The sequence below is a fragment of the Streptopelia decaocto genome (assembly GCF_964273445.1).
Source record: "Streptopelia decaocto genome assembly, contig: HAP1_SCAFFOLD_30, whole genome shotgun sequence".
Classification (NCBI taxonomy): Eukaryota; Metazoa; Chordata; class Aves; order Columbiformes; family Columbidae; genus Streptopelia; species Streptopelia decaocto.
This window is the reverse complement of record NW_028116159.1, coordinates 29,259-56,902: the sequence shown is the minus strand read 5'-3', so window position 1 is coordinate 56,902 and position 27,644 is coordinate 29,259. Positions and strand designations below refer to the sequence as shown.

Sequence of the window (27,644 nt, the reverse complement as noted above, 5' to 3'; positions counted from 1 at the left end):
ACTCCTCCCAGCTTGGTGTCATCAGCAAACTTGCTGATAGTACACTCTATTCCCTCGTCTAAATCGTTAATGAATATATTGAATAATATTGGCCCCAGTACTGACCCCTGAGGCACTCCACCAGATACTGGCCTCCAACTAGACTCTGCACCATTGACTACCACTCTCTGCCTTCTCTCCTTAAGCCAGTTTGCAACCCACCTCACTACTCTATTGTCTAGACCACACCTCCTCAACTTAGCTGTGAGGATGCTGTGGGAGACTGTGTCCAAGGCTTTCCTGAAGTCAAGGTAGACCACATCCACCGCTCTGCCATCGTCCATCCACCTTGTTACATTCTCATAAAAGGCTATGAGGTTGGGCAAGCATGACTTACCCTTGGTAAAGCCGTGCTGACTGCCCCTAATAACCCTCTTATCCTTGATATGCCTTGAGATGGCACCAAGGATAAGCTGTTCCATTACTTTCCCAGGGACAGAGGTGAGGCTGACCGGTCTATAGTTACCCGGGTCCTCCTTCTTGCCCTTTTTGAAGACTGGAGTGACATTTGCTTTCCTCCAATCCTCGGGCACCTCTCCCGTTTCCCAAGACTTGGCAAAGATGATGGAGTGCGGCCCAGCAATGACTTCAGCCAGCTCCCTCAGCACTCGTGGGTGCATCCCATCTGGAACCATGGATTTATGGATGTCCAGACTATTTAATTGCTCCCTAACCCAGTCCTCATCGACTAAAGCAAACTCCTCCATTGACCTGGCTTCATCCGGGGTCTCAGGGGTACAGGGCTCCCCAGGACAGCCTCCGGCAGAGTAGACAGAGACAAAGAAGGCATTCAGTAATTCTGCCTTCTCTGTATCTTCTGCCACCAGGGCACCCACCCCATTCATCAGTGGGCCTACATTGCCTCTGGTATTAGTTTTATCTGCTATGTATTTGAAAACGTTCTTTTTGCTGTCCTTGACCCCTCTCGCTAGCTGTAATTCTAAGGAGGCCAATTTCTTCCCCAAGGGGCTGTGGGGCATTGGAACAGGCTGCCCAGGGCAGTGCTGGAGTCACCATCCCTGCAGTGTTGGTCAGACGGACTTGAGGTTCTCAGGACATGGGGCAGTGCCAGGACTGGGTTATGGTTGGACTTGATGATCTTGAGTGTCTCCTCCAACCAAAATGATTCTGTGATTCTGTTCTACAGTTCTCTTGTTGCCTGCTTGAGCTTTTTCATCCCCTGCTATAATCAGGTCACACCAGGGTTGGACACGAGGAGCTGTGAAACCTGCGTTTCGGTGCTGGACGATTGTTGGTGATGAGTACAGCGCTTGGGTCGCCAGAGCTGTCCCTTCAGCAGCACTCAAGCAGTTTGGAGGAATCCAGTCCTCAAGAACTCGCTGGGAAAGGCCAAGCCAGGAAAAAGGAAAGGTTGATTGCAGGAAAGGATGAAATATATATGCAGGGAGCACTAAGTCAGAAAAGGCTTCCCACGGATGCGCGAGCGAGACGCCCTGGAGCTGTGCAGCACTGTGCGAGGAGGACCCCCAATCCAATGCACCCAATTCCTGGCTAAACCTGAATAGCAATAAACATCTATCAAATGCTCAGGCCTGTACCGGGATTGTTGTGGTCCCATTTCTTCTTCAATCACTAAAAGTTTCGGGCGGATGCTGCAGCACTGGGGGGAGATGCAGGGTCTGGTCTGATTGAAGCGGTTTTGGCCGGGGATCCGGTGTGTGCAGGGAGGTGGATTCACTGCAAAACGGCAGCTGGTTTGGGGGGTGAGACCAAAATCCACGGAGTGGGAGGTGGGACTGCAAGAAGCATCTTGTAATGATGCTTCCAGACTGATTGTGGAGGATGGGAGCAGGACACAGGGACGTGACCAGCGACGGCTCCTTCCTGCTGGGAGCCCTCGGGAGGGGGAAGGTGTAGCCTCAGCCTCTCCCTCTGCATCCTTTTTTGCTCCCCTGCATTGTGCCAGTCGTGCAGGGGTGGCTGGACCAGCCTGAGCCTCTTCCTTCAGATCCCAAGTCTCAGGGCCCAAACAAGGGGGTTATTTCCCCCTGAGGGGCTCAGCAGCACCTCCTGACCCTGAGCAAGAGGTGGTGGGTAACCATCCCTGGAGACATCCCAGGCCAGGCTGGACGGGGCTCTGAGCAAGCTGAGCTGGTGAAGATGTCCCTGCTCATGGCAGGGGGGGCACTGGGGAGCTGGGAAGGTCTCAACCCAAATCATTCTATGATTTTCTGCTTAACAGCAGCAGTTCACGGCCGTGCCAGTACCACTGCTGTGCCGGGTGCCAGTAGCTCTGTCTCTGCCCCTCCACCTGCTCTGGGGTCACCGCAGGCCAGCCCAGCTGCTCCTGGTCTCAGCTGGGGCTGTTTAAGCCCTGACAGGTCTCACCTGGAGCCTGGTGGGTCCATAAGCACCCACCTGGGCTCTTTGTGGGCAGCTCCCCTTATAAACCAGCAGCCTGCTTGTCCTGAGGGCTTTTTCTTTTGTTCTTTCTTTGTTTTTGCCCTTCTTTTTCACTTTGTCTTTCAGGAACCTCATTTGGAGGTGGGGAGGGTTGGGCTTTGCTACTTATGGGTCTCTAGGATGTAGTATCAGGATTTTCTACCCTTCCCAGCACTGCCAAGCAGGTAAGGACACAGCAATGAGCTGCCTCTTCTTCCCCATGGCTGGGCTAGGCTGGGGCGTTCTGCAGTCAGGAGGTGTCCCAGCCCTGTCCTCCTCCTGTTTGCTGTCCCAGATGAAGGACGATGTCGTCACGTAGCTCTGGAGTGGGCTCTGATAGCGCAAAGAAACTCTGTCCTGGCACTGAACGTCCGTGCGTCCCGGAGCCGCTCGCTCGCCCTGCTCAGCCGCGAGGGCTTCGGCAAGGGCTTCAGCGGGTACGTGGCTGTTGGGATGTGCACGGGGTCTCACCTCGTGTTTGTCCCCAAGGGAACGTGTCTCTTCTCTGGGATGGGTTTAGATTCACAGTCTCAGCACCGGGAGCCTCGCAGGGCGCAGGCTGCTGTTCCCCTGTGTTCAGGGCAGAGCTGGTGTCCCTGGTGTCCCTGCTGCCTTCATGGCAGAGACTGGGCAGTGCTGACATCCCAAAGGCCACCAGCGCACACCTGTGTCCCTGCTGCTCTGCCAGGAGCTTCTGCAACATGAGTGATGCCTTGGGGGCTGATCTGTTGGACCGCAGCTGCTCCATCCCCGACCCACAGCTGGTCTGGAGGATCTTGTCCCAGGTGGAGTTCTACCTTTCCGATGAGAACTTGGCCAAGGATGCTTTCCTGCTGAAACACATCCAGAAGAACAAGATGGGCTTCATCAGCATCAAACTGCTGACGTCCTTCAAGAGGGTACGTGGCCCCTGGTGCCGGCCAGCGGGGCTGGGAAGTGGCCTTCATGTGGTGGGTGTTTGTGTGTCTGGCTGTTCTCTGTCTGCTTCTGCTGGGGTGTATGGGGAGGTCCAGGTTGCCATTTCCACAGCCCACTGGGAACGTTCTCCTGCAAACCCCAAAGATGCTCATGTGGCATGGGGACGTTTTTTTGCTGTGGTTTCAGGTTGATGGGGTCGCAGCCTGCCCGGACAGCAGGCTTAGGGTGGTCCCTGCCTGAGACGCTCATGGGGATGTGGTGACCCCTGTCTCTTCCATAGGTGAAATACCTGACGCGCGACTGGCGGCTCACGCTCTACGCCCTGCGGTTCTCGGAGCTGCTGGAAGTGAACGAAGAGGGCACCAAAGTGCGGCGGCGTGTCCCCATCCACGAGTCCCTGCTCAGCATCCTCCCCAGCAAACTGCTGCTGGCCTGGGAGCTGCTGCCCCGCGAGCAGGACACGCCGTTGCCGCTGCAGAAGAACTTCCTGGAGACCATCACGGGGATGTTCAGCCCCTTCGGCGCCATCGCCTCCATCCGCATCCTGCGCCCGGGCCGCAAGCTGCCCTCGGCTGTGCGCAAATACGGGTCGCGCTTCCCCGAGCTGCTGAGCCGCTGCTGCGCGCTGGTGGAGTACGAGAGCCTGGAGAGCGCCCGCAGAGCCCTGGAGGAGCTCGGCCACCCAGGCGGCCAGAGCATCAGGGTGGTCCAGCTCAGCGGGAAGGGCTCCAAGAAGAAACCGGAGGTGGTGGAGGAGCTGGTGGATCAGCTGGGTTTGAAAGTGCAGGCGACAGCCGCGACGTTCCCCTATGGCCTCGGGGGCTCCCTGCTCAGCAGCACTTGGGAGCTGAACGGTGCCTCGGCATTGCCGTCGCTCCTCCTGAACAAGGAGCCCTCGGAACCCACCTGGCCCAGCAGCGATTTCAATCCCAGCGACTGGAGCGACACCTTCACCGGATCGCTCCTCTCCAGTGACCTCTTCCCTCCCTTCGACACCAACGTGGGCACCGGCAGCTGCTCCAGCCCCGAGAGCCCCCGCGGTGCCTGGGGCAGTGGGGCACCCGCCTGGGCCCCCTGGGCCAGCAGCTCCTCTCGGGATCCCAAACCCCGCCCCGGGATCCCCCCGGCAACAACCAGTGTGTCCGAGCTCCTCGGGCTCTGCAAGGGGGTCCTGCACCTGCCCCACGGCCACAATGGCACCAGCGGCTTCTCCAGCAGCATCGGGAGGGGAGAGCTTGTCCTGCAGCGCTGAGGCCTCTCTACATTTGGGTTTTGGGATTCTTTTTTTTTCTCCTTTTCTCTGTGCCCCCCCCCAGAGCTGTGGTGGGTGCTGCAGCTGCTCCAGGGACCCGAGTTTTTGGCCAGAATGAAGCTTGGGGTGCTGAGCAGCAGCGGGGGCTGCACCATCACCGGGATGGGGACTCAATGCACCTGCTGCCGGCCGGACCCGCGGAGCTGGGGTCGCCGGGTGCTCCATGGGCCCCAGGTTGTGGAGCTGGGGTGGGAAATGAGCAATAAAGGGAGATGAGATTTCCAGGCAATTTCTGGCCAGTGTAGTGATTGGTTGGTTGGTTGCAGGACCAGGGAGGGGAAAAACAGCTGCCCAAGGTGCAGCCAGACGAGGGCAGGAGGGTCCCTGCCCTGCAGTGCCTCCCTTGCCATTCTGGGGGTGATTTGGGGTTATTTTGCTGCAGCAGGGAGGTGGAGCCGGGTCTGTGGTTCCCAGTGCCCCTTCACCCCACCCCACCCAGGCATAAAACAGATCCGGAAAAACAGCATTTAATGGAAAGCGAAAAAGAAAAAAGGTCCCATGAAAGCCACTCCAGCCCCCCTCCCCCCCTAATGCAGTATCCTGTCCTCCCAAACCCCTCCAGCCCTTCTCCCTAATGCAGCATCCCGTCCTCCCTAACCCGTCCAGCCCCCTCCCTAATGCAGCATTGTGTCCTCCCTAACCCCTCCACCCCCCACGCCCCCTAACCTTGGTCTAATCCTCCCCTGCTACCACCGCCCTGTGCTTGCTGGGGGGCTCAGACTCGGGGTTTTCCCCCTGTTCGTGGCTCCATTTGCGGCCTCGCTGCTCTGCTGAGGCAGCCTGGGACTGCAGCAGCTCCATTGCTGTGCTGTGCTTGCTGGGGGGCTCGGGGCTCTGCCCCCGCTCGTGGCTCCTTTTGCGCCCCTGCTGCTCGTTGGGCGTTAGCAGGTCCTTTGGCAGTGCCAGTGAGCTGAAGTCCCGCTGGGGCACGGTGGCCATGGTGACACCGGGCTCATCAGGCTTGGGGACACTGTGCTTCAGGGCATCTTGTTGAAGGATCTTCTTGGGGACTGCAAGGTGGCTTGTGGGGTCTGCAGGGGCTTTGTTGTTGTGGGCAGCCGAGCAGCTGGGGAGGACATGGTGGCCCGGGGGTGTCCCTGCAGCGGTGGCCTTGCTGGAGATGCTCAGTTGTGCGAATTGCATCTCAAGGTTCTGGATGGGAGTTGGCAGCACTGGAGTGGCTGCGGCCACCGCTGTGCCCTGGTGGTTATACCATTGTACACGGAAAACACGGGGGTCAAAGCAGCACCCACATGGTGCCCTCAGCAGCCCTGTGAGGGGGAAAGGGAGTTGTCATGGGCTGGTCCCCATCACCAATGTCCCCTGGGTCTGCTAGTGGCCGGGACATCCCCATGGGGTGAGACTCTGTGCAGGGAATGGGGCTGCAAAGTGGGAGGAGACTCGGTTCTGGGAGGGGAAACAGGAGAGATGGCCCCGGGTACTGGGGAAATGCTCAGAAAACGGGATTTTCTGGGCACATATGACCCAGGGCAGGGCCGCTTGGCCGCGCTGGCTGAACCCCTGTGCCGGGGACAGGGGTGGTGGGTGCTGGGAGTGCCCGGGGTCGGGGATGGCGAAGGGGCCGAAGGTGCCGGGGTGTCCGAGCAGACGGGGTGCCAGGGGTGCCGTACCTGCTGGTGGGGCCTGGGGGGGCGCCCAGGCTGCAGGGATGGGCTGCTGCTGCACGCTCGGTGGGCACAGGGGGACTGAGCCTGCAAGAGAGACAGGAGCCATGGCCGGCGCTCGCCTCCGCTCTTGCCCCCATGAGCGTCCCGGGCTGCAGGGGTCGGGGTGGATTCCTACCTGGGGGAAAGAAGTTTTGGGGGAGCATGAATGGCTGTAGCAGCCGCAGGACCGGGTGGACCCAGGAACCGTTCGCCGGGAACATCGTGGTCGCTCTGACCGTTGGTAACTAAGGACTCTTTGGGGTGTCCCAGGAAGGAATGTTGGGGCTCCCAGTGTCCCGCCCCAGCCCAAGAGCCTCCCCAGCTGCTCCTGGGCAGGGAAAGGGTTCAGGGGGGTGGGCGGGTGGTGGGTACAAATGCTTTTTGCTTTAAATATTATTTTTCTGGGGAAAAGGAACAAGTCGATGCAGCCGAGCTGTGTGTGGGGACCAAGCTGCACCTTGTGTCACACAGTGAATGCATTTGTGACCATTGCCTGTGTTTCTGTGCGCTGGAGTGTTAGTGAACACGTTTGTGACCATTGGCTGTGTTTCTGTGTGCTGGAGTGATGCAGAGACAGGAAAAAGTGACCTCAGGGACACGAGGGGGTGTTGCCCAGACCTCACTCCAGCAGTCCCCTGATCAGGAAACCCGAGCAGCCCTGGATACCCCTCAGAGGGGCTGAGCTTTCCCAGGTGGGTGACACTTGGGAGGAGACGGAACCCACCACTGTGTGCTCCCCAAAAAACGGGATAGATGCTGCACATCTGTTAAGGTGCTGGGACTATTTGTGCTCTGCAGGACCCCGGGGATCGGGTCAGTACATCGTACATGGACCATTTGGCACCACCAAGGACATCCTGGGAGGAACAACAGGGCTTTTGCTCCCGCTATGTGAGCCGGGACAACTCCTGCTGCGAACCGGAGGCCAGAGCTCTGCAGTGGCCCGTATGCTGTTAATTAATCGCACTGTTCTCTACTAGCGAGGCACCGCTGGCCGCGAGGCTGGCTGAGCCCATCTGCTGCGGGACTCGTGGCAAGGACTCTCGTTGGGGACGTGAAGACAACCGGGCTTCTAAAAACATCAACCTTTATTTCATTTTGGAGCCAACCCGCCCCTCGACGCCTCCGCTCAACTCGCAGCCGCGGGAAAGGGCTCCTCAGCCCTATCTGTAGGAATTGGCCTTGTGTTTGGGCAGGAAGGTGAAGCTGGTAGGTACAGGGCCCAGAAGCATCTCACTGGAAGAAAGAGAAGAATAAAACAAAAAAATAAGGAAAGGTTTGTGTTCAGTGCACCATACACAGTTGTTTTATGGCCCCGTGGCTCTATAGCGATGGTGACTACACTCAGCTGTCTCAAATCAAGACTTTAATCTCCCTAAAAATGAAGGCTGCTGCACAAAAGCACCCACAGTGCTGAGCTTCAGCCCCAAACCACAGCCCCGGAGGGACGAGACCACCAGGTAAGGGCAACGTCCTTCTCGCCGGGGAGCCCCCAGGGTCGGTGCCGGGTTTGGTGACCTGAACGCAGCGTCACCACTGGCCAGGACTTGCCAAAAACCAACACAAGCCTCCGAAAAGCTGCTCCCAACCTCTCGCTGTGCGTGTGCGGAGCCAGAACCCTGCTCGTGCCAAACCGCATTAAGGTCAGGTCCCAAAATGATGGAAGTCAGCGCTAGCGCGATCACATTTGGCCTCGCTTAAGACTTGAACTATTTCACACTGTATTTTCAGTGCACAGTACTTTTCTTTAGAGTTCAGGTGGTTTAACATATTTCCTGGATGCTGGTTCAACTAAAATTTTCCATAAGGTGACTTTGTGCTCTGCCTTGTCCCTTCCCACCGATTTTACTGAAATTCAGCGCTTTCCTACCTTATTTTAATCCAATCATCCATGTTCTGGCTTGCCATCAGTGTCTCCAGATAGTCTCTCCCCATGTAGTAAGGCGGTCGCTCGTTAATTTTCTGAGGTAGATGTTCTAATAAGCCGACTGGGATGTACCTGCAGTGAAACGCAACAGCGGTGGGTGCGGTGGCTCGGACAACGCGGGTTCGCTGTGCTGAGCATCCCCGGCCGGCAGAGTTACCTGCAGAGGAACGAGAGCCATTCCAGCAGGAACTTCCTCGTCTTCTCCACCCCCTGCGTGTCCGAGCCCCAATGCTCGAGGCTGTAGCTGGTGAAGTCCCTGAGGATCCCAAATCTCTCACTGGAAGAGATATCCCAGTGGTGCTGCTCCTTAATTTCAGTGAAAAGCCACGGTTTGATGAGCGCCCCTCTGCAGCAAAGAAGTGCATTGTTATTCCCCTCACTGATGCTTCTGAACATGTCAACTAATCTAAGAGGCTTTCCAGCACTCACCTGCCAGCCAGTGCCGCTTGAATTTTTATCTCAATTTCAACAGGACGTTGCTGGACGTTCCCACAGATGAAAAGTGATTTTACCAACTTTCAAAGAGTAGTTTCGCCAAGAAGAAACTTCTGGTGTTTCGAGTCTGTTCAGGTATTTAATTCCCATTTTACTCTTGCACCGATGGAGCTCAGAAGCCAGGGGGGAACACAAGCACTTGCCTTGCGATCATGATTCCCGAAACGCCCATCTGCAGGGCTCGATTAGAATCTTCATAAGACAAAATATCACCGTTTCCTGTCCAGAAGGGAGAAGCCAGAGGTCAGAGCGATTCAGAGGGCAAGTCAAGCTGAGCGAATCCAGGCATGGGAGAAAATTCACAAAGGACACGGGGTCCAAGAGCCAGATTGGCCAAAGAGGCCCCGCAGCTCATGTTCTGAGCCCCCCAGGGATGTTGCTGACACTCTACCTCCTTCAGGCTAATCCTCCTCAATTCAACACACAGCACTTCCACTCCACGTGACAAAACAAAACACCTACCCAAGAGAGGCATGGGGCTGGCTCTTCTGGCACACTCTGCTATGTAGTCCCAGTCCGCGCCCCTCGTGTAGCGCTGCTCCCGGGACCGGCCATGGAGCTGGCGAAGAAACCTGCAGTGAGACCCCAAAAAACGTCCGGAGGAGGCAGAGCAGACTGGGAATATTGGGCTTCAGCAAAGGAAATGACACGGGCAGAGGTCAAGGATCCTTCTGGAATGAGGTTTATTGGGCTGAAAGCTCCCTCCCAGAGCACCGCAGGGACCATCTCCCTTTGTCATGCACGCAAAGCTCAGAAGCACCCACAAAAACGCTCCCCGCACCTGAATTTTTCACTGTCATGAACAGAAAACACTAAAACCTCGTACGCAGCTTGGCAAGGGTGTTTAAAAGAGCCGCTGGGCTGCGGGGAGTGGTAAAGTCACCCCCGTGTTGCGCAGAGTTCCCCGGACGCCGGCCAATGATCCCTGTACCGTGACCATGGAGGCTCCCCACTCACGGACCTTGGGGATTATTTTGCGAGCCACGTTCATCTTCTCTTGCACCCCCGTCCATATTTTCACAGTCAGCGGGACGTCTGGCACCTGCAGAAATGGAGGGTGAGGCAGGAGTCGGCTCCATCAGCTCATCCCCCGCTGCCGGCAGATGCGCCGATTCACCGAGTTCATCCCTCGGACGATCTGTTCAAACTTGTTGGTCTGAGTCATCAGGGCGCAGCCTCCTCCCTGGGGGACAAAAAGCGGGAGAGTCAAGATTTTCTGCCTCCTCGCATAGTGAAGATGCTGCTTGGAGCTGCTCCACAGCAGCTCTCTGCTCAGGGGGTGCAGCTGAGACTTGGAGCACCTCAAGACTTTTGGAGCATCTCAAGACTTGGAGCAACAGGACTCACAAAACATGCTAGAGAACATCTTACCTTCTTGTAGACCAGGTCAATGGGACACCCCACGTTGATGTCTACAAAGTCTACTTCAATTGTCTGGATCAGGAGCTCTGCACATTTGGTCATTGTGTCTGGAAACGCCCCTTCCAGCTACCTAGGTGGGGACAGGTTGCCTGAGTTCAAGAAGCAGCTTTTCTCTTCAGAAGTGAGTTATCATTTTTTTAGGTTATCAAGGTGACAGCACTCACCTGCACCCCAAAAATATCTTCGGTGTGATGGCATTTGAGGAGAGCCCACTCGGAGGACTGGCCCTGGAGCAGGTTGGTGCACACAGCCATCTCTCCGCAGGTGACATCCGCCCCAAAGCGCTTGCAGATCCTTCGGAAAGGGAGGTTACCACACTGGGAGAGACAGCAGAGACGTGGTTCTTCAGATCTGCCCTGCTCCAAATGTGGAACAGCAACATTTGACAAAAGGAGAGAATGATCTGTGGTGAGTGGAGCCAAGTAGAGCTTGCCTTGGATTTCCAGCTGGGAAACAAGAGGGATGGAGGAAGATATTCCAGTCAGCAAGTTTATCACTTGCCATGGGAATAACTCAGTGGGAAAACCAGAAGATCTCTGGTTTTGTTCAGGAACCTCAGCTATTCCCTGAGAATGTATTGTTTGGATGAAAGAACCAGAAACTGAACCGCTCCAGTTGTTTTCACTGCTCGGCTTGGAGAAAACTCAAAGCAGTTACAGACCGAGGGATGCAAGACTGGCTAACGGGTGCAAGGACAGAGGTGACGAGGAGGAGAGGCGGGAGGTGACAAGGAGGAGAGGAGGGCATCGTGCAGTACAAACCAACCAGCCCCAGCCTCCACTCTTCCAGCAGCTCGCTTCCACCCTCACCAACAGCTCAGCTCCTCCACGTGCAAGGAGCCGCAGCTTCTCTTGCTTCTCCCCCTCCAAGGACACCACCACGACCCCAAGAGCTCACCTTCCCACATCCCGCTCCTCACAACAGTAACACGGTCCCCAGGCAGCTCTGTCCTCTGCCTCTCACCCAGCCCAGAGCTCCCTCCTGTCTTCCCAAGCACAATCTCAGCCACTTGACAAGAGACGGCAGCCCTCAACCAAACTCACCTTCTTCTTCTCGCATGCCCGCAGCTTTATAAGATCTTCATCTGTCACCGGGCCGGCTGTTTTGATGGAGGAAGGCTCCTCGCCACTCTGCCAGGCATCTGGTTTGGGATCTTCTCCCTGCTCTGGTCGCACAGGACATTCGGGGCCATCTCCCAGGCCCTCCTGGGCTGTTGTGCAGTTGGGCACGTCTTGGTCCTCTGCAGAGCACCCGGTGGCTTTGCCGCCCTTCCCACTGTTGCCATGGGGCTTGGCCAGATCACAGAGATACTCATCGGCCTTCTTGAAGTTAAACTTCTCGCACAGCGGGTGCTGGAGGTCCTTGGAGAGGTTGTTCCTCACCGGCGTCTTCCCTTCCCACTGCTTGGCCAGGTCTGAGTTGACGATGTTCTGGTAGCCGGCTCCGAGGTGGGACTGGGCAAAGCGGCAGGTGACACCGTAAATGCACTTGCCGAAGGTTTGGAAGAGCACGCAGCTGCAGCCCAGGTCGCCCAGCTTTGCGGCCATGTACTCGCCAACATCGTGGAGGAAGCGGCACCGTGCGCCTAAGTAGCACTTCTCTGCACAGCCCTTAAAATGATAAAGAGCAGGGTGAGACCTCTGCTCTCTGCTTCCGCACCCAGTCATGCCAGGGTTGGAGATATACGAGAAATAGAGACAAAGGGGGTGAACTCCTGGAGAGGAGACCTCAAGAAACAGGCCTGACTTGTCTCTGGTTTTTTTTTGCCCAGGGATGGTCTTCAGCCTCACTTGCCATGGGACAGGTGCTCTGGTCTCCCTGTGGACACATCTGCTGAGTGTGTCCGTCTTTGCCGTGTACGTAGTGCAGGTTTCTGCTGTGGACGGGGGGAAGGGGATGTCCAGGGCCAGTGCAAACAAAGGGGAGAACAGGGCGTGTTCCCCAGCCCAGACATGAGGCAAAAATCGTTGCCCCTGAGGGTGGTGAGAGCCTGGCCCAGGTACCCAGAGAGGTGGTGGATGAACCATCCCTGGAGACACCCCAGGCCAGGCTGGACGGGGCCCTGAGCAACCCGATCAGGGTGAAGACGTTCCTGCTCATGGCACGAGGTTGCACTCGATGAGCTTTGAAGGTCCCTTCCAAGCCAAACTATTCTGTGATTCTATGTGAGAACAATCCTGGTTTCTCAGCCAAAGAGAGAGCGAGGTCCACACCACAAGGCTGCTGACAGGAGTCTTCATTTGCTCTTTATGGATTGTTTTCCTTCTCTTTCAGAAGGTGCTCCTGCAGCTCTTCCTCTGGGGAAGAGCTGCCAGTAGTGTTGAGGAGTGTGGACAGAAATCATGTTCCTCCAGCTTTTCAGCCTAAGAATGCAAATCCAGCTGTTGAAGGGGTTCGCTCAGCACTTGGTTCCCTGACAGCCCCTGGACTCCCTTTTTCAGGCACAAGATGGCCCCCAAAAAGAACTGGTTTGTGATGGACAGGCAGAGGATGCAGTTCTTGAGGGACATGAGGTGCTTCCGAGTCATCCTCCTGTTGCTCCTGGTGGCTCTTGGCATTTACTGCACAACCTCGATGCCAGGGTGGACAACACGGGCAAAGGGATGGATGGAGGTGGGTGGCTCCTGCAAGGGAGCACTGCTGACAGCGGCTGGAGAAATCACGGGCTCTTCTGCTTCCGTGCAGGGCGACCCAAAGAAAGAGCAGCTTGTGCCGTGTCTCCTGGGGAAGCCTCCCCCAGGGAGCCCCGGCAGCTCTGGTGGTGGAGACTCTAACGGGGAATTGTTCCCTTTCAGGAGCAGATCTGTGGGTCTGCGATCGAAGGGAAGACCCAGAGGTAAGAGATGTTTCCTGAGCTGGAACTGGGTCTGTGCAGAAGCTTCAGCCAACACCTCGTGCTACCTGCACCCATTTTCCTAAAGCCAGGGCTCCCGTCCTTCCCTCTGGCCTTTGCATTGCTCAGCCTGGTGAGGAGGGAAGCGCTGGCAAAGCCGGGCGAGCACCCGTGTCTGTGCTCCGTGCTGAGCTCCGACGCTCCCCAGAGGGGATGGACATCTCTCTGACGAGATCTGCTTTCCTGGTCCTTCAGCGATTACCAGGCTTTTCTGGCAGCACAAACTCAAACTATGCGGCGTCTGCTGCAGGAGGTGGCTCAGCTGAGGGTGCAGGTCATGAGCGCGAGGAAGGTGAGCGTGCATTTGGGGAAGGAGGTTTGGCTGGGCAGAAGCCCCGAGAAAGCCTCCTTGGGGTTGTTGGTGGGCTTGGACTGCTGACCGTGCTGTTCCTCAACCAGGCAGCGTCCGAGGCGGCTTCGCAAGTCTCCGTGGAGATGTCTGACTGGGCCCTGCAGAGCGCTGGTACGGACACAAGCAGACCAGCCGTGCTCCCGGCGCTGCTCTCCAAACTGGTGATGAGGACAGGACTGAAAAACGAGGAGCTGGCAGCGGCCTCACAGGTCGCGTCTGAGCACCGAGTCCTCCGCTCGCAGTCATCTGCTCCCCCGTCCTTCCAGGTGCCGCCATCGACACGCAGAGAACTTCCCAGACCTACAGCTGCCAAGGGAATTGGATCTGCAGCGTTATCCAGCTGTTTCATGCTGCCAACCCTCCTGAGGCTGTTCTGCAGGTAGGGCAGCAGAAATCCTCAGTGCTGGTTTCCTTCCTTCCTGGGAACGTGCGGTCTATCTCAGGGGCATTTCCCAGCTGCAGCAGACCGCACAGACACCCCGGTGCCTGCGCTGCAAGCTCCAGGAGCAGTTGTGTTGGCCCCAGTGCTCTCTCACGCTTCATTTCTCTGCTCTTCTGGTTGCAGCCGGATGTTTCCCCAGGGAACTGCTGGCCTTTCCAAGGTCATCAGGGCCAGGTGGTCATCCAGTTGCCAGCACGAGTCCACCTGAGCGCCGTCACCGTGCAGCACGTCTCCAAGGAAGCCTCTCCCTCTGGGTCCGTCATTAGCGCCCCCAGAGACGTCGCCGTCTTTGTAAGTGTCTGCTGGGCGCCTCTGCCATGGGGCAAAGCCGTGACAGCGAGTTTGTGCATCCCCGGAGGTTTGTGTCCCGCTCTCTCCTGAGCCCGGCTGTGCCCTGGTGTGATACTTCAAGGGCTCGAGAGGTTTCCTCCCTCTCAAGACTTAGTCTGGCCAGGGCACCTCAGGGTTCTTCACCAAAACTCCAGGCAGAGAGGAAACTCTGCTTGGGACGTTCATGTACAATGTGGTGAAAGAGCCCATCCAGACATTCCCGCTGAAGGTACGGTCCACATGCGGGGGAGAGATGCCAGGGAGCAAAGCAGGTTTGCCCGCACGTCCGCAGCAGGAAGAGCGTGAACGCTTTCTCGCTGGGCACAGGGGCCCGCAGCACTTTTGGGAGCTGGTTCCTGCGCAGGAGCCGGGCTGGCAGGGGCAGATCCATTGACTGCACTCTGGCTCTTGACGCCTCCGTTTCCTTTTGCCTCTTTTCTTCACAGGCACTTCCCAGAGCCTTTTCATACGTCAAATTTCTTGTCAAGAGCAACTGGGGAAACCCGAAATATACCTGCATTTATCGAGTGCGGGTTCACAGGAAGATGGCGAAACCAGAAAGCCTCAGCTGACACCAGAGCAGAAACAAAGGCAAAAAATAAAAAATGCTGTGTCTGTTCAGATTGGTGTAGAAGATTTGCAAACCCCATTCCTCAGCCCATGAACGTTCCTGTTCTTGATCTGGCTCATCTGTGTCAGAGGTTCATTTGTGTCGGGTTAATTAGTGTCGGTGTGGAATTTTGAAGTGTTTTGCCCCTTGTTATTCTGCCCTCCCCTCGGCACTGGCATTCCAGGGCTGGGGAGGGTTGGAATTCTGTGTTCCTGGCAGCTCCAGCAGCGTGTAGGATGGGCAGGGGCTCGGGGCAGCTCGCTGATGGGCAAGAGCGTTTCCTGGGGGTTGCTGGAGGATTCCGAGGGGCTCCTGAGAGACGGGGCTGGTGAGTGGGCGTCCCGGGATGCTGTTGGGGTTCTCCTGCCATTTCATGCCATTTGTGCCATGCTCAGGTGCCACGCTATCCAGTGCATCCTCAGTAACTACCCCTTCTCGTTCTGTACTTCCATGTATGCACTGCTATAATCCCCTTCATCTATTGGCCAGGGTTTGCCCTTCGTAAATTATTTGTTAAATGTATTAATAAATGAGTTTATTAATAAATGAATTTAACTCAAGCTAGCAATCACATCCACAGTAGCCGCTCTCTCACTCCCCACCTCCAAATAGGGGAGAGAATCAAAAGGGAAGGGACGATCTTGTGGATTGAGATAAATACAGTTAAAGAAATAACCTCAAGACCACTGGGAAGTTACGTGAAGAAAAACATTAATTCTGTCATGGGATCCCAAACAATGGCTGTGCTGGCTATGACAACCAAACCAAAACCAAACTAAACCAAAAGAGTTTCTAAGTGTCTGAAGAAAAGTAACTCGATTGCAGTTAAACCAGCACAATGGGCTAAAGACGGAGAGGGGGGAATTACAGAATGGGGGCAGCGAGCCGGCCAGAGAGCGATGGGGAGAGACCAAAAATGCACTTATGGGCAACTGCCGCCGTTTCTTGAGCTCTCCCAGGAGCTGCATCGCCGGGAGCCTCGAGTGAAGTGCTGCCTGCCCTGGGCCCGATCCTGCACCCTGGTAGAATAACGGAATCAGAGTATGTCCTGGCTGCCAGGGACAATGGTGGCTCATGTTCAACTTGCTGTCGACCAGAACCCCCAGATCCCCTCACGAACCCGCGCTGGCTGGGACCAATGCCTGCGGTGCTGTTCAGATGTTTTTCATCTGAATGAGTTACCCAGAGTTACCCCCGTGCCTGTGTCTTTCTGGCAAGGGGTCTGTCCTGAGAAGGGGATCCAGTGCATCCTCTGCCACTCTCTGGAGAGACCAACCCTGTGTCCATGGCACCGGGAGACACAAAGGGTGACTTGTGCAAGACTATCCTTCATCTGAACCACTTAGGTATGTGCTTGTGGATGGGCTATCAAGCCTTAGAGTGTAAATGCCCATATACATGTCCAACAGCAGCTCCATCACTCAGTTCCTCCTCCTGGTGTTCACAGACACACAGGAGCTGCAGCTCTTGCACTTCTGGCTCTTCCTGGGCATCTACCTGGCTGCCCTCCTGGGCAACGGCCTCATCATCACCACCATAGCCTGTGACCAGCGCCTCCACACCCCCATGTACTTCTTCCTGCTCAACTTCTCCTTCCTCGACCTGGGCTGCATCTCCACCATTCTTCCCAAATCCGTGGTCAATTCCCTGTGGGACACCTACACAGGGTGTGCTTCTCAAGTCTTTCTGTTTTCTTTTTAGCTTCAGCTTCAGCTTTAGCTTCAGCTTCAGAGTATTTTCTCCTCACTGTCCTGTCCTATGACCGCCACGTTGCCATCTGCAAACCCCTGCACTACGGGACCCTCCTGGGCAGCAGACCTTGTGTCCACACGGCGGCAGCTGCCTGGGCCACTGGGTTTCTCACTGCTCTGCTGCACACGGTCAGTACATTTTCACTGCCTTTTGCAAGGGCAATGCCCTGGGCCAGTTCTTCTGTGAAATCCCCCACATCCTCCAGCTCTCCTGCTCAGACACCCACCTCAGGGAAGTCTGGCCTCCTGTGATTAGCGACTTTTTGTTCTTTGGCTGTTTTGTGTTCACCGTGGTGTCCTATGTGCAGATCTTGAGGGCCGTGCTGAGCATCCCCTCTGAGCAGGGACGGCACAAAGCCTTTTCCACGTGCCTCCCTCACTTGGCCGAGGCCTCCCTGGTTTTGATCACTGCCATGTTTGCCAATCTGAAGCCCCCCTCGTTCTCCGTCCCAACCCTGGACCTGGGGATGACAGTCCTCTACTCATTGGTGCCTCCAACATTGAACCCCCTCATCTACCGCATGAGGAACCAGGAGCTCAAGGATGCAGTGACTTCTTGACTGAGCGGCTGTGTAAATGAGGAGCTGTGCTCTACGTGTGTTGAAACAAATTAAAAGGCCAGCTGTTCCTCGGTGTTCCGTGAAGGCCTGAGGGACAGACAATATCTCAAGGTCACTTCATGTTGTGAGCAACAGCCCATGGGAAACCATGTAAATGCAGCACTGCAATGTGCTTCCTCAAACCAATGTCCCCATGCCCGTTCCTCATGAAGCGGGACATTTCAGATGACTCTAGACTAACAAGGCACACCACAGGGCTGAGCTGCCACCCATCCTTTGGTAGCGGGAACCAGAGATTGGAGAGACACTGTCACTCCTGCCTCTGTTAGCAGAAGGGGAAGACTTTGCCCCTGAGCATCCCTGGCTGCTTAAGGAGTTCACAAGGCCAGATGTGGCTGCCTTGACATTTCTGTGTGTGACTCTAGGAACAAACCCCACTGGCCCGGTGACATTCGTCTCAGCAGACAACAAACCCATCTTCAAAAATGGCAGGAATGACAAGTGGGAGAATTACAGGCTGGTCAGCCTATCTCTGTCCCTGGGAAGGGGATGGCACTCGTCTACCTGTAGCCATTTCAGGCACTTGAAGGACAAGAACGGGATTGATGTTGAACCCAAATAAGCAGGGCCAAGAACAGTCTCCTGTGGTGTCATTACAGCCAGATTGGCGTTCTCTGGGCTGAAGAAGTGGACGCTGGGTGGGAAGTTGTCCCAACGGTCAAGTCCACATGTCGCCAGTGGTACAAAGTCCTCTCTGAAGCCAGTTATTAGTAGCATCCCTCAGTGACCAGCACTTGGGCCATCATCTTTATTCTCCTTCTCAATGATGTGACACAGTGCACTTTCAGTTCCTTTGTGGAAGATGCAACGTTGGGCAGAGGCCCTGAAAAACTTCACCTGGTTCAGCCGGCCTTGAACAGGAGAGTGAGACAAGGTGATATTCAGGGCTCTCTTCAAACCTGAGTTATTCTATGATTCAATGAATCTTCACCTTGGAGAGGTTTTGAAAACAGAACATGTGGAGGAAGAAGGAAAAAAAAAACCAAAAAATAGACAGAGGAAGAGAACTAAAAAGTGTCAACATAAATACAGCAGTTCCTGTGAAGAATGTTTCTCCACTCCAATCATTTGCAGGAAATAGATTTCATCAAATTCATAAAACAAACATACTTTTATCTGGTCAGGTCCTGGGCCATACGGAGGGTGGTGTACGAGGTCAGTTGTGTCTCAGAAACTCTTAATCCTGTAAGATGCATGTGGCTGTGAAGGGGACTGTGCGGTCAGTTCTGTCTCTGGAGGTGACAGCCCAGCAGCAGGGACATGGCTGGGAAAGAACCTCTGCCAAAGTGCCCAGGGACATGGTCGTGTCTGTCAGAGAAGCTGAAAGGCCAGCAGCACTCATGGGATCTAGAAGATCATGCCGAGGTTACTTCTCTCTGGTCAAGTGGAAGACCAGAAAAAGCCTAAACAGGTTGGGTTCCCTGTTTGAAGGGCAATTTCTGAGGTGGGTGAGCTTTCCTTGGTAGTCGCAAAAAGCAGGAGAGAGAAGGAAAAGCCACCAAATGCAGATTGGAAGGTGGAGACTGGGTATCAGGAGGAAAAAATGTCACTGGAAGAGCAGTGCTGTGGTGCAAGATGTCACCAGGAGGGAGTCTGGATCAGCCCATGGTTTGTGTTCCAAAGAACAGCCAGTGAAGGTGCAGACACAGCAGTGAAGGTGCAGAAATGCTGGGGTGAGAGCAGGTGGGGAAGCGAGATGGGTGTCTGCAGCCTGCAGGGAAAGAGGGGCAGGGGTAGGACCATAAAGAACAGCCTGAGGTGGAGATGGCAAAGGGCGCTGGCAAGGCTGGAAGGGACCAACAGGACCCAGGTCTTTGTCCCTTGGCCAAGGCAGCTGTCTCTGCCACTGAGGCCTGGGAGAAGACATGTTGTCCTCATGGCACTGGGGCCTCGTTGCCTCCTTGCAGCCCCACGGGGAAGCTGGAAGTTGCTGTACCAGTGTTGTCCTTCCCTCGGCCTTGCACACCCACATCCCACGGTCCCAGGAAGAGCCCAGAGCCGCATGTGAGGAACAGGATCCCCCTTCCCATTGCCTGCAGGTCAGGGATTCTCCATTCTGCTTCAGAAAGCAAACCAAGGGGTTTCTGAGCATCAGAGCCACCTGCACAGGCCTTGGCCCACCTCTCATAACAGCCTCCAATTATCTGCTCTAACGAGCCCCTGGGGAGGCTTTGTCAGTAACAGTCCTCAGTGGGGCCCATTAATGCTTCAAGGAACTCTGAGGTTTTGGTTTTGACTTTGGGTCCTTGAGGCCTTTTTTCAGTCTCTTCTCAGTACCTGTGATTCATGGACGCAGCCTCAAATACACAAATGGGCTTCTTAAAATGGCAAAAAGCCTGACAAGCCCTGCCTCTTTCATCATTTTGTTCAAGTCCTGAAGACTTGTACAGCAAATTAGAGAGGTTTCAGGAGGTAAGGTAAAGAGGACATTTTCAAGGAGCACTTTTCAGGCTTCGCCACTGAAGTTTGCACCTGATTGTCAGAGCTTTGTTGCAGGAATTCCTACCTACTTTCCTTAAAGAACTCAACGTAAACAGGCACAGAGGGTTTTTGGTTTTACTTGGGTGGTTTGACCCCCGGCTGTTCCACATCCAGTGGACCATCCCCTACGGCCACCAGGGCACAGCGGTGGCCCCAGACCCCCGGTGCTGCCGACCTCCATCCCCGGCTACCGGCACGTCCAGGGGCAATGGGCACCGATCAGCATTCCCAGCACGGCCACCGCCGCGGGGGCATCTGGAGGCAGGAACATCCCCCGGAGCAGCCCCTCTGCTGCCCTCCTCAATGAAGCCCCTGAGAACCCCACCGATGGCTTTGACGTATCTGAGGAGATGCTCCTGCTAGAGGCCCATTGGCTGTTTGGTGTCACTCCAGCTACAGTGCGGGTCACCGAGGATGGTCCCAGAAGCAGCCCCACGCCTGGGAACACGGGTGGCAGCGCGCAGAGGGGAATGCGGTGGCCACCCCCCTGGCGACAGCCCTGGGCAGCGACGCTCCATCCGGCCCCTCTGCTGCCGAACCAGCCTCTGCAGACCTGGCAGCTGAACTGGCCATCCCGGAGGATGAGCTGCTCCAAGAGGCCCTGCAGCTACTCGGCTGCTCCCGGGGGGCGGTGGAGTCCAGCCAGGATGGTCCAGGCAGCAGCCCCGTGCCTGGGGACCTGGGTGACAGCGGCACAGAGGGGAATGCGGTGGCCCCATCACCTCTGGAGCTGCCAATGGCCGTCGATGGGCACTGGGCAGCGCTGAACATCCCGGGCACTTCAGCCACCGTGAGGGCATCTCCGGGCAGCAACAGCCCCCTTGTTAGATGTGATCTAGGTAGTGACTCTATAAGCAAATCCTATAGGAATAGGACTGAAATAGATTTTCCTGGTCCTTGGGGCATTTCCTTAACGTTATGCAATTCTTCTAATAAACTTCCCAGATTTCCATTTAAAATTATTAGAGATTAAATAGCTTCTATTTTGTACTGAAAGGATATTTGCAGAATATCCAACTCGGTGCAAGTGACGTGCATCAAACTTGCCTTCCAGCTGGAAAATGCCAAACTGTCCTCTGACCGAAACGACAAAGCGGCCCGTGCGGCGCAAGAGGAGCTGAAAGAGGCTCTTATGAGAAAGAAGTTCTCAGCTACCAGCTCTCTCGCCTTCAGAAACAGGTAAAGGCACTACATTTGCTCTCATAACTAATCCAGAGCACTGTGGTGTTTGGATGGATTGACATTTCCGTCCCTTTGCGTTCCATGAATTTTGCGGACAGAAATCTTGACGTCCATTTGGGAGGGAGATAGATTTTTGAACGTTTTTATTGTACCCACATAGATGCCAACTGTGTTTTTCACAGGCCAGCGCCACGGAAGATCGCATTCGCGAGCTGGAGGAAACGATGGCTGGCGAGCGGGAGAAGATCACAAAGATGCTGGATGCAAAGGAGAGGGAGATGACAGACATGAGGGACCAGATGCAGCAGCAACCGACCGAGAACCTGCTCCAACTGCTCGACGTTACATTAGCACTCGGCGCTTACGGAAAACTCCTGAAAGGAGAAGAAGGGGACAGTAGAAGCTGCTGCTCAGCCTTCCAATGGGCACCTCGCCCTGTGTGGGGGACTCAGAACCTGGCAGATCTGCCAGAGCTCGATGCTCCTCTCTGGGAGCTCACAGCACTGCAAACACACTCCTTCTTCTTCCTTGTTTCAGTGAAGAAGTTGACTTTCCTGACAACCTCGTGGAGTAGTGTTGGCGGAAAAAGGACAAGAGTGATGAGTCTTGAAGTCGATCGTGCAGTGTCCAAAAGGCTCGAGCGCCTTCTGGCCTGTTCCTGAGCCCCTGGTGTGGGCAGAGGTGCGCGATCTGCTGGGGAGGAGCCCCTGCCCCGCGGCCGGTGCCTGGGGAGGCCCCGCAGCCGCAGCTGCGGGAGGTGCCGGGTGGCGCCAGCCCCATTGTTGCGCGGCCCCGCACGGCCCCGTGTCACAAAGGGCGTCCCAGGGCCGGGTGCTCATAAGGGGCGTCCCCGGCAGCTGCTGCCGTGCTCTCGCACTGAGCTGGCGGCTGTGCTGCGAGCGTGAGCGCGGGCTGAGCTCGACGGCGGAGCCACTCAGCTCCTCGCTGTCTGCGATTCATTCTATACTCTTCTTTTTTTCTGGAAATTACGTCCTTTTTTTTCTCCCTGCCCTTCCTGACAATTCCAGTGTGTGGAAAAGGTAATGTTTCATTTCCTTTGAGACGGGGATGGCGTAGATAGAGAGAGGGTAGAAGTGTGGGTTGGCCTGTACCTTCCTCGCTGTCCACTGGGCTCTCCCGTTGGGGTTTGGGTAGATGCAGGCTGTCAGCGGAATTCCTGTTTCCTAGTTATCTTTTCTCCAGCACATCCAAAGAGGGCCAAGTCTAGGCACACCACTCGAGGGCTTTCCTTATCCAAACAAGGAGATCTCCTTTAAAATCTGATTTCCTTACAGGCACCAGTGTCAGAATGGCTCTGCCACAAAGGGACCTGTATCCTCCGCAGAAGATTTGCGCGGCCTGGCAGCAAACACGCAGTGTGGGAGGAGGCCTCTACAACCTGGACAACACCTGCTTCCTCAATTCCGTCCTGCAGTGTTTGACATACACCCCTCCGCTGGCCAACTACTTGCTGTCTCGCCACCACAGCCAGTCCTGTGAGTCCTTGCTACGCGTTCTTTTACACCTCTTGGGCAGCTCTAAATGATGAGGAAACCAGAGCGACTCTGGGAAAACAGCTCTGAGGATGAGATGTAGAGGATGGAGAAGGGAGAGCGGACGTCATACCTGTAACCTGTGGGGTGGTTTGGTGTTTTTCTTCCTTGAAGATTTTCCACAGCCGTGTATATTTTAATTGGGCTGCTTCCTTCTTTCCCTCCCTTCTTAGGTGAGGAGAAAGGCTTCTGCATGATGTGTACGATGGAAGTGCACATGGAGCAGGTCCTGTCTTGCTCGGGCAGTGCCGTCGCACCTGTGGCTGTTGTCAGCGAGCTGCCACGTGAGTCATTTCAGATGGTTTCCTTTGGAGGTATTTTTCATTGCCAAAGAACCCCGTGTGTAACTGTTTTTTCTGGGTTCAGGTTAAGGAGGAGAGCTTTTAGAAGGGTCAGTTTTCTTTCCTTTTTTGGGGAGATTAACGTGAAAACCTTCTTCTTTCTCAGGAATAGGAGATTTCCAGTTTGGTGCCCAGGAAGACGCGCATGAATTCTTCGGCTGTGCCGTGGCTGCCATGCAGACAGCTTGTTTGAGCAGCAGCAGCGAGTAAGCATGAGCACATGACCATGGAAATGTTCTCTGGCCCTTTTGACTCCTTCCTGTAAATCGTCAGTGAAACCCGCTCTCCAGGGCTCTGCTAACAAGGAAAACTCTTGCAAGAGCGAGCTCTCTGCCTTCCACCTTCTGAGCCGCGATTACCGTTTCTTTCCAGCTGGGACACATCTCAAGGCAGCACAGTCATTGATCAGGTCTTTGGAGGACTTCTAAGATCCAGAGGTAATTTTTAAAAATATCCCTGTCCTTAGAACGGTCTGTGGCTCTTTCTCCCTTTGTGGAAAACCGCTTTTTGCAGGCAGCAGCATGTCCAGGCTGCACCGGTCCATTACATGGGCAGAGTTAGTGTCCGTCCCAACCTGAGAACCTTTTCTCTTTGCCTTCCAGTAACATGCCGGAGCTGCAAAGCTGTTTCAGACACCTACGAGGCATTCCGTGATATTCCTTTGGATATCAAGGTAAGATGTTTGGAAATGGTGGTGCAAAATGTTTCGAGGTCCCTGCAGGGGCCTCGTTTCTCTCCAGTAAACTCCGTTGACTTCAAACTGCGGGTTGTTACCACGCAAGATGGTGGATGGGAAGGGAACTGGACTTGTGTGCTCCCTCCGTAGAAGCCCTGTAAATGGTCTCCCTGCGCTGGGTGCCAGCTGGGCAAAGAGCAAGGATGCTGTCGACAGCCATGATGACGCTGTCCTACCGCCCTGCTTTGGACTCCTCAGTACGCACATGATGCTGGACGGGTGGCTTTTGTGGCTTTTGCTGCTTTTGACCAGGCAGAGCACAGGACACTCTGGTGCTGCCCAGGAGTAGCTGTTTATTGGGTTAACGCTGGCACCGCATGGGGAGCTATTTCTTGGGATTTTGAGTTTCCAGGAGCTCAGTGCTCTCCTTTCTTTCTCATCCAGGCAGCCACATCTGTCACCGGAGCTCTGGAGGACTTCGTCAGACCCGAGCACCTGGATGGCAAAAACAGCTATAAATGTAGCAAGTAAGATCTTTACTAATGACATCTTCATAGTAGATACTGGGTTATGGATTTGCGTGTCTGGAAGCAGTAGTTAGGTTTGGACGTCACTGAGAAACCCAGTCGTGACACAGCTTGGGGTTTTTTCTGTTTGTTTGGTTTTCTTCCCCGTACAACCAAACCTCCTGAATCATCCACAACTTGGAATAAAATGCATTTGTTTCTAAGATGGGTACATTTTTTTCCCCTTCTACCTGAACTGGGCAAAACAAGCCTTAACTCAGCCCTAGATGGACGGGGGGTGGAGTGTGGGCAAGACAGGTTGCAACCGTTGGGTCTGTGTTTTCAAGGTGTGAACAGCGGGTCAGTGCGTCCAAGAGACTTACAATCCATCAGGCCTCCAACGTCCTGACCGTGTGCTTGAAGAGATTTGATCCTTTCTCTGGCAGAAAGATTACCAAGGTATGTAAACAAGTGCACAGCCACGTTGTCTGCTTGGAAGGAGTCCTTTCCCAAAGGAGAATGCTTGTTCTGGAAGTTGTTCGTGTCTGCACACGATGGCTATGGAGTGCAGCTGTCTGAGAAAAAGAATTGCAACAGCTCTGCCTTGCTCTTGCCCTTGTGGCCAGAGGAAAGCTCCAGGGTGAAGATGAGCACCTGGGTGCTCATGAAGAGTTGGTTTGGCTGAGAACAGTTTTCTGCCACTTTGGTGATGACATGGCGACACCTGTTTCTGATGAACTGAGAAGATCCTTTGACAGGATTTTCTCAGGCTGCTTCCCAAAGACTCTCAGGATAACTTGGGAATCCTCTTGGTGTCTCCTTAGGTCGTGCCGTACGCAGAATATTTGGACCTTGGCAAATACACATCTGAAGCGGCTGGAGGACCACTCCTCTATTCCTTGTATGCCGTCCTGGTCCATGAAGGTCACAGCTCTCAGCAAGGACACTATTACTGCTTTGTAAAGGTAAAAGTGTGATTTGCATTGGTCTATTGTGCCCTTCAGTGATGTACTGCCTGTGTTTTTGTTTTCAAAAGCCTGCCGTTCATCTGAAGATAGAATTGCTTTGCTTTGCAGGCCAGCGATGGACGGTGGTACAAGATGGACGATGCCTCTGTGGTTCTGTGTGACATCCAGACAGTTCTCGGCCGGTGTGCATATTTACTCTTCTATGTCAGGTAAGAACAAGTGTGAAAGGGTGTTCAGGATACGCTCCCTCTCCTGTTTCTGATCTTGTCGTTGCTGTTCTTCTCCGGTGGGTTTTGCTTTCTGTCCTAAGAGAGAAAGACCGTCCAGCTGAGTTCTGTCTGCTCTGCAGATGGCCCCGTCCTTTCTTCTTCTTCCTTGTTTGGCACTAATCTGTTGTGCTTGCGTAAATTGCTATCTGTCTGCTCTCTGGGCCTGGCTTGCTGTGAAAAGAGGTGAAACAGGGGTCCGAGCGCATAGAAAGATGAATTCCTGCTCTGAAAGGGGCAGATACGACTGACAGAGCACGATCTAATTTCCAGCTTCCAGTCCTGGTTCAGTCTTCTGCGTGTCATATCAAGCGCTGCCAGAAGATGCCAGGATGAGAGTGAAGCCACGTGGAGGCTGCGAGAACAACCCTAGACTAAGATCCCTGTTGTTTCTCCAGGCGCCACGATTTGACCCCTGGAGCGGGCGCTGAACGCCAAGAGACACAGAGCGCTGGGTTGGCAAAGTCGGTTCAAGAGCCGAAGAGTCCATTTTCTGGAGGCTTCGTGGCACCGAGAAAGCCGGAAGGTGAAGCAAGTACACAGAGGATCCACCAGAACGGGAGCCCACGGGACTCCGCAGCGCCTCCCCCTCAGCGCTGCGGCAGGAAGAGAAGGCACTCTGCCACTGAGGAGGGGGAGAAGCTGGACGGGAGCCACCCAGACTGTCCGCCTCCCAAGCGCAGGCGCACCGGCCCTGTGGAAACACAGAAGCGCGCTCCCCGTCAGCTGCGGCGTGGGAGAGGGATCCTGCGCTGCTCCTCCCACAGGGACAGAAACAGCTCTGGTTATGGCAGAAGCTCCATTTGGGAAGGGCTGTACAGCTCGAGCGGCCACCGAGCAGACTGGCACCCCGGGTCAGGAGGGGAGCAGCTGCGCTGCAGCAGGAAGAGAAGGCACTCTGCCACTGAGGAGGGGGAGAAGCTGGACGGGAGCCACCCAGACTGTCCCCCTCCCAAGCGCAGGTGCACCAGCCCTGTGGAAACACAGAAGCGCGCTCCCCGTCAGCTGCAGCTTGAAAAACAAGGTGCGCTCCCCCCAGTGCCCGTTCACCCAGAGGCTGCAAACAAAAAACCGCCGTGCAGAAAGAGAAAACAGACCTGTGCAGAGGAGGGTGAAAGTGCGCCCGAAAGAAAGCGGCAAGGATAGAAGCGAGCCTTCTGGCGATCCAGCCTTGAAAGGGAAATGCCAGAACGGGAAGAAGATCAAGAAATCCAAAGCGAGCTCGGGAGAGGAGGACTGCAAAGGAGGCCGCGTTTGCAGCCTCACCTGGCAATGTTGCCAACCTCTCTGCCAGGTGTTCCAGGTGCACGGCTTATGGACAGAAGCGTTCAGTACTCGTGGCTGAAATTACCATCGACACTGGCCACTGACCATCAGAGGCCACAGACAAACATTCTCAAGAGGATGCTGACGGCTGAACTTGACATGTGTGTTTGCAACAATAAAACTGCCGTCATAGCCAAACCCAGTCCTAAGTGGCACCACCTGATTTCCCTGGAGAGTTTGACGACTCAGGAAAGAATGGAGGAGCTTGATTTGGGTTTTGTTTGGTTGTTAACTTCTTTACGTTTTTTAAATTTCAGCCTTCAGCGATGCAAGCAGCCTTGTGAGCCAGAAGGGCAGAAGCTTTCTACAGCTGCTGAGCATAATAAATTAGCATGTAGAGTTCTCAGTGAAAATATGCCAAAGCACAGAGCATCTCCAGAGCTGCTCGATTAGAGACTCAGGTGCTTGCGTTCTCCTGGCAAACACGGACAGTAGTGCTGGGGAAAAAAAGACAACACTTGAGTCTTGAGGATGGTATTGGAGTGTCCTACAGGTTCAAGCAGCTTCTGGCCCTCTCCTGACTGCTGCAGTTTGTTGTTCTTTTTGGTGCTTTCCCCCTTTTCTTAAACACGTCATCACAGAGGTGCCACCGCTGATTGGCTCAGCCTTGGGCAGGTCTGTCTTGGAGCCGGCTGGACTTGGCTCTATGGGACACAGTGGAAGCTTCTCGCAGCTTCTCACAGAAGCCACCCCTGTCGCCCTTTTGTGCCTTTTTCCACCGAGGAGGGAGGTTGGTGGGGGGGCCGCTGCTCGGGGCCTGGCTGGGCATCGGTCGGTTGGTGGGGAGCAATTGTTTTCAGCTGCATCCCTTGTCTTTCTTGGGTTTTATTTCTCTCTCTATTTGCCTTTTCATTACAATTTGTAATTATTATCATTATTTCACTTTGATTATTAAACGCTTTTGATCTCAACCCACAAGTTTTCTCAGTTTTATTCTGATTCTCCCCCCACATTTCCTGAGCCCATGGACCACCCCTGTGAAATGTCCATGAAATGTCACAACACCCCGCTGAGCTCATGGAGCCCGTGGCTTTGGGCTCCGTCTGTTCCGTGGCCACTCCGGACAGCACTGGTGTCTGTCCCGTGGGGTCACGGGCACCAAACCCAGCTCGGGTGGGAACCACCCGTTTCCCCTCGTGTTCAGGGCCCAAAGCACCAGCTGTA

The 27,644-nt window shown here is 55.0% G+C and overlaps 2 protein-coding genes across 2 annotated transcripts; one reads left to right on the top strand and one right to left on the bottom strand.

The window, feature by feature from the left end:
• Positions 1-249: 249 nt before the first annotated feature.
• On the top strand, positions 250-4,612 carry LOC309452332 (uncharacterized protein; the record flags this gene model as incomplete). Its single annotated transcript, XM_082076973.1, has 5 exons — positions 250-290; positions 2,530-2,627; positions 2,738-2,879; positions 3,131-3,341; positions 3,641-4,612. The coding sequence occupies 5 exons, from the start codon at positions 250-252 to the stop codon at positions 4,610-4,612; spliced, it is 1,464 nt and encodes a 487-aa protein (XP_081933099.1).
• Positions 4,613-7,502: 2,890 nt separating this feature from the next.
• Positions 7,503-11,850, bottom strand: LOC309452331 (tRNA-dihydrouridine(47) synthase [NAD(P)(+)]-like; the record flags this gene model as incomplete). Its single annotated transcript, XM_082076972.1, has 10 exons — positions 7,503-7,575; positions 8,210-8,338; positions 8,424-8,612; positions 8,905-8,980; positions 9,224-9,320; positions 9,693-9,803; positions 9,879-9,944; positions 10,133-10,249; positions 10,348-10,629; positions 11,227-11,850. The coding sequence occupies 10 exons, from the start codon at positions 11,848-11,850 to the stop codon at positions 7,503-7,505; spliced, it is 1,764 nt and encodes a 587-aa protein (XP_081933098.1).
• Positions 11,851-27,644: the final 15,794 nt, after the last annotated feature.